Raw genomic sequence first — 8640 nt, 5'->3', positions numbered from 1 at the left:
TATATTCTTTGAAAGTTATTTTATTGATATTATATCTTTCGCTAAATGGTATTAAGAAAATATAATCAGCCGGGCGGTGGTGGCGCACGCCTTTAATCCCAGCACTCGGGAGGCAGAGGCAGGCGGATCTCTGTGAGTTCGAGACCAGCCTGGTCTACAAGAGCTAGTTCCAGAACAGGCTCCAAAACCACAGAGAAACCCTGTCTCGAAAAACCAAAAAAAAAAAAAAAAAAAAAAAAAGAAAAGAAAATATAATCAAGAATACAGTGGCCAAGAATTTAGGAATTCAGAACATAAATATATATTCTACCACAAACTTCTCATCCCTTCAAAGTTTTCCTCCTCTCTGTTGCAAACAGCTTCCTTAACACTTTTGGGACGCCAGGTTTTGAATATGCCACCCAGCTCTGCTAAGAATGAGTCCTTCCTCAAGGTGTTGCTCTTCATCCCCAGGATGTTCTGGGTTTCTTGGGCTGACTTAAGACTTCGTATGCAGCCTGAATCTCCAGGAAGTGCCTCTGGGCCTTTTCTATCTGGTGCCGGTTATGGTCTGGGTGCCAAACTTTCACCAGGTCGTAGTAACGCCGATGTATTTCTTCATTGGTTGCCCCTTCTGGAAGGCCCAAAATCTTGGTGAAACAGAGTTCACAAATTAGCATCTCATAAGTGCTCGGAGCCCCTGGGTCTTTCCCTCTTTCTCAAAAAAAACCAGGCTATTTAGCATCTAGAATGGCCCAGAGCCTTGGAATTTTAACCCTTTGGGCCAAGAGTATGTTTCATTAGCAGAGCACATCCCTAAGTAGACAGAGTAAGGTCCTGGGTTTGATCCACAGTTGTGAGAGAAAAACAACCCAAACAAACAAATATCCCCTCCAAATTCAGTATACCACGTAAAAGCTAGAATCTCTTTAATCACAAATGTATCCCAACCTAGAACTTCACACCCTTGACGAGATCCCCCCACAAGAAAAATAAGTGAACATAGGTCCACCAAAGACCTGAAAAGAATGCTTAAAGGAACTTGGTTGAAAAAGTCTTAAACCAGGTGGTGGTGGTGCACACCTTTAATCCCAGCACTTGGGAGGCAGAGGCAGGCAGATCTCTGTGAGTTCGAGGCCAGCTTGGCTTGGTCTACGGAGCTAGTGCTAAAACCAACTCCTTCCTCCATCTCTGTCTCAAAAACCCTGTCTCAAAAAAAAAAAAAGGAAAGAATGACCTGAATATTAACAATAGAGTTAATATATTTAATAAACTGTGCGTAGGATAAGCTACAACAATTAACACAGACTATTTTCAAATTGTAAGTTAACGACATCTTATAAACTTAATGCTGAATGAAAAATCCCAGATCCGTACTAGGTGATCCCATTTATTGGATGTTCAAGTATAGACAAAACTGGGGCTGGAGAGATGGCTCAGAGGTTAAGAGCACAGCCTGCTCTTCCTGAGGTCCTGAGTTCAATTCCCAGCAACCAAATGGTGGCTCACAACCATCTATATGAGATTTGGTGCCCTCGTCTGGTGTGCAGGTATACATGTAGGCAGAACATCATATACAAAATAAATAAATCTTAAAAAAAAAGAATAGACAAAAGTTGGGTAAAGAAAAAAAAGGAGGAAAAGAAAAAGACAACCAAAAAACTCACCTATTGAACACTGTGTCATGTGCTGTTAATATCCAGCACTTGGGAGGCAGAGGCAGGAGGATCACAAGTTGGAGGCCAGCCTGGTTTACATATCAGCCTGGCTTATATTTTGAATTCCAGACCAAAGACTCCATAATGAGACCCTGTCTCAAAACAAAACAAAACAAAAGAAAAAAACTGGGCTGACAAGATGGCTCAGTAGATAAAGGCACTTAGGACAAGCCTGAGTTCGATCCCTGGAATACACGTAGTATAAAGAGAGACTCCGGTCTTGCCGACTGCCCTCTGACCTCTACATTCATGTTGTGGTACATGGACACATACACAATAATAAACTTTTTAACCTCGTATATCACAGTAGGACTTGGGGTGAGACTCAGTGTTATAGACTCATGTGGCACACACAGGGTTTCTGCACTGAATCTCCTACACCACGAACCAACGCCCCTAATCCACAGTGACAGATGGCGGAAAAGAGCTGACCTCCAAGGCAGGAATATAGAGTGGGAAAGGATAGGAAGGAATCCTCTTGGAGCTGGCAGTGTCCCATTCTTTAACCCGAGGGGCATGTACACTTTATCTGTTAAACTTCAATAATGCCAGCACTCGAGAGGCAGAGGCAGGTGGATCTCCGTGAGTTTGAGGCCAGCCTGATCTACAAGAGCTAGTTCCAGGACAGCTAGGACTATTACACAGAGAAACGCTGTCTTGCAAAACAAACAAACAAACAAAAAGGGTGGGCTGGGGAGAGATGGCTCAGCGGTTAAGAGCACTGGCTGCTCTTCCAGAGGTCCTGAGTTCAATTCCCAGCAACCACATGGGGGTTCACAACCATCTAGAATGAGATTTGATACCTTCTTCAGGCATCCAAGCATACATGCAGGCAGAACACCGCATACATAATAAATAAATTAACCTTTTGGGGAGGTCCCCATCGGGGAAATAAATTAACCTTTTTGATTACTCATATGTATTTCTCATCTGTAGTGCACCTTCATGCAGTACACACAGGAGCCCAGAGAAACCAGAAGATCCTTCCTGCGCTTGGGCAGCAGCAGGCCTCGGAAAAGTGCTTCCCATGCAGACTACCAGCTCCATCAGGGTTTCTAACCCTCAGAGTCCATACAGGCTCTGGGGAGACTTGCCTAAGAAGAAAGGCTTACCTGGTAAGCCAGCCGATGTTTCTCATCCTGAAAACTGTCAACAAATTCATAGAGCTTTTCCCACTCCTGGAACTGTCTGGTATTGAAGCCAGGATCCCCAACCAGAAGCCACCAGATCCGGCATGGCAGAAGGAAGACAGACTCCGTGAGGCGGCCAAGAAGTGGGAAAAAGCTGAACCAACTCAAGAAGGAACCGAGGGTTTCTGCCATGTAGCTCAGGGTGGCAGCTGTGTTGTACAGGACACTATAGGCCAGTGGGCCTGTGAAGGCGAGGTAAGCCAAGCCCAGATGGTAGAGCCGCATGCTGATCGTCCCTGACTCCACTGAAGCTTTGTACCGGCGATGCTTCTGGGCTGTAATGCTGGCAGCCAAACTGATGGGCAGAATGGCTATGGGGCGGCCATAGAATACAGGGGAAATGAGGAAGGCTGCTCCTAAAGTCTTCTTAAAGTCTGATGTCTGGTTGCCAACAGCAGCCACTAGCAAGACCCCTAAGCCAACTGCCAGTGGGAGGCCCACAATGTAGAAGTTGGCCATGGAAGAAAGGCTGATCAGAGCCACAAGACCAAAATAGATTCCCACTATCATCTGGCCAGAAAAGCGAAGAAGACTCAGAGATGGTCTCTCCTCTCCTGGCCTCTGTTTCTGACCCTGGATCCTGTTGGCTTGAGCAACAAAGCTTGGGAGCTTCCAGAACTCCCAGAGCCAACCCAACCCACCACCTCCCAGGGTAAGCATCCAGAGCAGGGCATGGCTGTCCCTTCCCAGATACAGGTGGTGGAGTCCAACAGGACCCCCAAAAGCCCAAAGGGCATAGGTCACCAGGAGCCCTTTGGCCATCCTCTAGGGCAAGAGACTTAGAACAAATCCAGTGGCATTTGACATTGATTAGAATGCAGAAATCACAAGGTCCTCTGTGAGAATCACCATTGTCCCGAGAGTTATCCTTAGACCCTAAGAGATGGAGAGAGGAAAAGGGAGACTCATCAGATGACATCCAAACCCCAACACAGTAAAGCATTTCTCCATAATGCAAGTCAAGTCCTGTAGTGATATTTTGTTTGCGTTTTAACAAATAAAACTTGCCTGAAGATCAGAGAGCAAAGCCAAGCCACTAGAGGCCAGGCAGTGGTGACACACACCTTTAATCCCAGGACTGGGGGGACAGACTCTGCTAGTTCAAAGCTACCCTGGGCTACAAGAAATTGATCCAGTCTAAAAGAGAAACAGAGCTCACACAAAGGCAATCCCAGCACTTGGGATCCCATGCCTTTCGTCCCAACGCTAGAAACGTGGAGACAGGAGTGATATGGCTGAGCAGAAAGAGGAATATAAGGTGGGCGGAAATAGAACCAGTGCAGTCTGAGAAGCAGTCTGAGATACAGTCTGAGGATGCAGTCTGAGGATGCAGTCTGAGATGCAGTCTGAGATGCAGTCTGAGATGTAGTCTGAGGTGTAGTCTGAGATGCAGTCTGAGATGCAGTCTGAGATGCAGTCTGAGAAGCAGTCTGAGAAGCAGTCTGAGGATGAAGTCTGAGATGCAGTCTGAGATGCAGTCTGAGAAGCAGTCTGAGGATGCAGTCTGAGGATGCAGTCTGAGGATGCAGTCTGAGGATGAAGTCTGAGGGTGCAGTCTGAGGATGAAGTCTGAGATGCAGTCTGAGATACAGTCTGAGAAGCAGTCTGAGATGCAGTCTGAGGATGCAGTCTGAGATGCAGTCTGAGATGCAGTCTGAGGATGCAGTCTGAGATGCAGTCTGAGATGCAGTCTGAGGATGCAGTCTGAGATGCAGTCTGAGATGCAGTCTGAGGATGCAGTCTGAGATGCAGTCTGAGAAGCAGTCTGAGGATGCAGTCTGAGATGCAGTCTGAGGATGCAGTCTGAGATGCAGTCTGAGATGCAGTCTGAGGATGCAGTCTGAGATGCAGTCTGAGATGCAGTCTGAGGATGCAGTCTGAGGATGCAGTCTGAGATGCAGTTTGAGAAGCAGTCTGAGGATGCAGTCTGAGATGCAGTCTGAGGATGCAGTCTGAGATGCAGTCTGAGATGCAGTCTGAGGATGCAGTCTGAGATGCAGTCTGAGATGCAGTCTGAGGATGCAGTCTGAGGATGCAGTCTGAGATGCAGTCTGAGGATGCAGTCTGAGATGCAGTCTGAGAAGCAGTCTGAGATGCAGTCTGAGATGCAGTCTGAGATGTAGTCTGAGGTGTAGTCTGAGATGCAGTCTGAGATGCAGTCTGAGATGCAGTCTGAGGATGCAGTCTGAGATGCAGTCTGAGATGCAGTCTGAGGATGCAGTCTGAGGATGCAGTCTGAGATGCAGTCTGAGATGCAGTCTGAGAAGCAGTCTGAGAAGCAGTCTGAGGATGCAGTCTGAGGATGAAGTCTGAGATGCAGTCTGAGATACAGTCTGAGAAGCAGTCTGAGGATGCAGTCTGAGATGCAGTCTGAGATGCAGTCTGAGGATGCAGTCTGAGATGCAGTCTGAGGATGCAGTCTGAGATGCAGTCTGAGATGCAGTCTGAGATGCAGTCTGAGAAGCAGTCTGAGAAGCAGTCTGAGGATGCAGTCTGAGGATGAAGTCTGAGATGCAGTCTGAGATACAGTCTGAGAAGCAGTCTGAGGATGCAGTCTGAGGATGCAGTCTGAGGATGCAGTCTGAGATGCAGTCTGAGATGCAGTCTGAGGATGCAGTCTGAGATGCAGTCTGAGATGCAGTCTGAGGATGCAGTCTGAGGATGCAGTCTGAGATGCAGTTTGAGAAGCAGTCTGAGGATGCAGTCTGAGATGCAGTCTGAGGATGCAGTCTGAGATGCAGTCTGAGGATGCAGTCTGAGATGCAGTCTGAGATGCAGTCTGAGGATGCAGTCTGAGATGCAGTCTGAGATGCAGTCTGAGGATGCAGTCTGAGATGCAGTCTGAGATGCAGTCTGAGGATGCAGTCTGAGGATGCAGTCTGAGATGCAGTCTGAGATGCAGTCTGAGATGTAGTCTGAGGTGTAGTCTGAGATGCAGTCTGAGATGCAGTCTGAGATGCAGTCTGAGATGCAGTCTGAGAAGCAGTCTGAGAAGCAGTCTGAGGATGCAGTCTGAGGATGAAGTCTGAGATGCAGTCTGAGATACAGTCTGAGAAGCAGTCTGAGATGCAGTCTGAGGATGCAGTCTGAGATGCAGTCTGAGATGCAGTCTGAGATGCAGTCTGAGGATGCAGTCTGAGATGCAGTCTGAGGATGCAGTCTGAGATGCAGTCTGAGAAGCAGTCTGAGGATGCAGTCTGAGGATGAAGTCTGAGATGCAGTCTGAGATGCAGTCTGAGGATGCAGTCTGAGATGCAGTCTGAGAAGCAGTCTGAGGATGCAGTCTGAGATGCAGTCTGAGATGGTCTGAGATGCAGTCTGAGGATGCAGTCTGAGGATGCAGTCTGAGATGCAGTCTGAGGATGCAGTCTGAGATTCAGTCTGAGGATGCAGTCTGAGATGCAGTCTGAGGATGAAGTCTGAGGATGAAGTCTGAGGATGCAGTCTGAGATGCAGTCTGAGATGGTCTGAGATGCAGTCTGAGATGCAATCTGAGATTGTAGTCTGAGATGCAGTCTGAGATTGCAGTCTGAGGACAGGATGGGCCCTTTGGTCTGAGCATTGGTAGAGGTAAGAACTTAGGGGCTGGCCACACCGCTTCTCTGATCCTTCAGCTTTCACCCCCTGATAGCTGACTGAGTTTTTATTGTAAGACCAATTAGAATTCATGCTACAAAGTCCAGTCCTATCTCAAGGTCACTTGGGGGGTTAGATGTCTCATGACTTTCTGTTAGCTCCTCAGTCCTGTTACAGTGGCTCCAAATTTAGGGGGGCAGAATGCTTCATTTTTTTAATTTTTCTTTTATTTATTTATTTATTTTGGAGATACAGTCTTATGTAGCCAAGCTGGTCTTAAGTGGCTATAGCTGAGAATGCCCTTGAATTCCTGACCTCCCTGCCCCCATTTCCCAAGTGGGGTTATAGCATCTGCCAACATGCATGCCCAGGGATGAGAATGTTTTAAATGTTTTTAGGTGAGACGCTAAGAACTAGGTGCCTGAACAAAAAAGCAGGAAACAAAAAAAAAAAAAAAAACACTGAAGGCGTAAGTCACAAACAATGCCACACCAGTTTAGAATTATGATTAATAGGGTGGTATTTATTTAAAGGGGAAAAAACTTACAGATCACTGTCCCAGGCAACAGCCCTCTATGCAACCAGGAAGGGAGTCTAGTCACCGGAGGAGCAGGAAGTGAAGAGAGAGAGGAGAGGGAAGTGGCCGCTTTTTTAAAGGGAGAGAGACCACGCCCCAATGGGCTAGTATCTCAGCAGCTATAGCTTGGAGGAGCAGGAGGACCTCCCGCAACAAACAACAACAACAACAACAACAAATCAGAAGTTTGGGACTAGAAAGACGGCTGAGGTTACCTACCGCTGTTCCAGAGGACCCAGAGTCAGTACCCAGTGCCCACATGGCAGTTCACAGATACCCTCTTCTGGTCTCTGAGGGCACCAGGCACCACACAGTGCACACACAGAGATACAAGTAAAACACCCATATGTAAAGTACATTTTGGGCTTCCCACAGGTCAGGGAACCCTGATTGCTCTTCGAGCTGATGAGGGAGGGGGACTTGATGGGGGGGAGAAGGGGAAATGGGAGGCGGTGGCGGGGAGAAGGCAGAAACCCTTAATAAATAAATAAATTTTAAAAACAAAAAAAATAAATAAAAGAAGAAGAAGCAACTTAAATTTCACACCTCCCCTTAATGGCTCACAGGGGTGAAATGGGGGTGGGGATGGTTTTTTTTTTTATTTTTATTTTTGGGATGGTTTAATAGAATACTTTTTCAAAGTTTCAAACCCTTTTGAAAATCAGTGTCTTATCTAAACGACCACCCCTTTAACTCCACGTGTGTGTGGCCCAAGGTTTGAACCTTCTCCAGCGAAACTTTCCATCTCCCTAGGCAATGAAAATTTCCCACAAGTCAAACTTGAAAGGGATCCTGAATTCCTTCCACTTAAACATTCTGGAAAACATTTTGACCTAGACCTTAGCACCCCACTTCTCAACCGTCCTGTTCCCAAACAAGATTGAAGAGCCTCTACAAAGAGGCTGCAAAAATCCTCAGAATATCAAATCCAGCAGCAAAGAGTGCCTGCCATTCCGTCCTATCTACTTCAAGCGAACTCACCCTCAGGCAGTCCCGGTAGAGCCGCAGTACTGGCTGCTCAGGCCGCTTCAGACTAGTCATTTCCTTGGACCATAGAATCAAAATGGCCCCTCTCTCCCTTTCTGTTCCCACTGCCACACAAGTGGACTTTGTCTCTCAGTGCTGACTGTGTCTCTGAAGTCAGGCCACCTCCGCCAGGCCCCTCCCCGAAGCCCTCGTCAGCCTCTTCAGAATCACCTTCCGGTCCTACCTTCCTCTATCTGCCCTCTCGGGTAAACCCTGTGGAAGCTCACCCCAGGCTCACCCAGTTTTATATTCTAGGACCTGGAACAGCGCCCCACTCCCGGCGGAGCGTACCTCTTGCAGAGCGTCACCACAACCGCCAGGTGGTGCTGCCGCTTACAGAAGGAAGGTTCCCCAAAAGTCCCAGATCACCTTTTCACGAGATTGGGACATCCCAGGCCAAAGCGGTCCCGACAGTGCGACTACGTGAGGGAGAAGAAAGGCGATCCCTATCGATAAAACTAAAACTCAACTACCTCTTCTCCCCGCCTCAAATGGGAGTCGATCGCTCTCCCACTTCAGGCTGAATGCTTCTCTCCACACGCCAAAGAGCCTCAAGATGGCCAATATTGTATCA

At 47.6% G+C, this 8640-nt stretch overlaps 1 protein-coding gene across 1 annotated transcript; it reads right to left on the bottom strand.

The window, feature by feature from the left end:
* Nucleotides 1-249: 249 nt before the first annotated feature.
* Nucleotides 250-8204, bottom strand: Dnajc22 (DnaJ heat shock protein family (Hsp40) member C22). Its single transcript, XM_075963558.1, has 3 exons — nt 8022-8204; nt 2810-3763; nt 250-629 (listed from the first exon to the last, which is right to left on the bottom strand). The coding sequence occupies exons 2-3, from the start codon at nt 3647-3649 to the stop codon at nt 444-446; spliced, it is 1026 nt and encodes a 341-aa protein (XP_075819673.1). The 5' UTR covers nt 3650-3763; nt 8022-8204; the 3' UTR covers nt 250-443.
* Between the last annotated feature and the right edge of the window lie 436 nt (nt 8205-8640).

Source organism: Microtus pennsylvanicus, chromosome 2, assembly GCF_037038515.1.
Source record: "Microtus pennsylvanicus isolate mMicPen1 chromosome 2, mMicPen1.hap1, whole genome shotgun sequence".
Taxonomy (NCBI): Eukaryota; Metazoa; Chordata; class Mammalia; order Rodentia; family Cricetidae; genus Microtus; species Microtus pennsylvanicus.
This window is presented reverse-complemented; position numbering and strand designations above follow the sequence as displayed.

What these genes read in the sequence shown, in the direction of transcription:
- Dnajc22 (XM_075963558.1), bottom strand. Translation starts at nt 3,649, where the DNA reads ATGGCCAAAGGGCTCCTGGTGACCTATGCCCTTTGGGCTTTTGGGGGT. An exon ending in AACATCGGCTGGCTTACCAG is followed by an intron (nt 630 to 2,809) that starts GTAAGCCTTTCT and finishes TGTTTCACCAAG; the next exon opens with ATTTTGGGCCTTCCAGAAGG.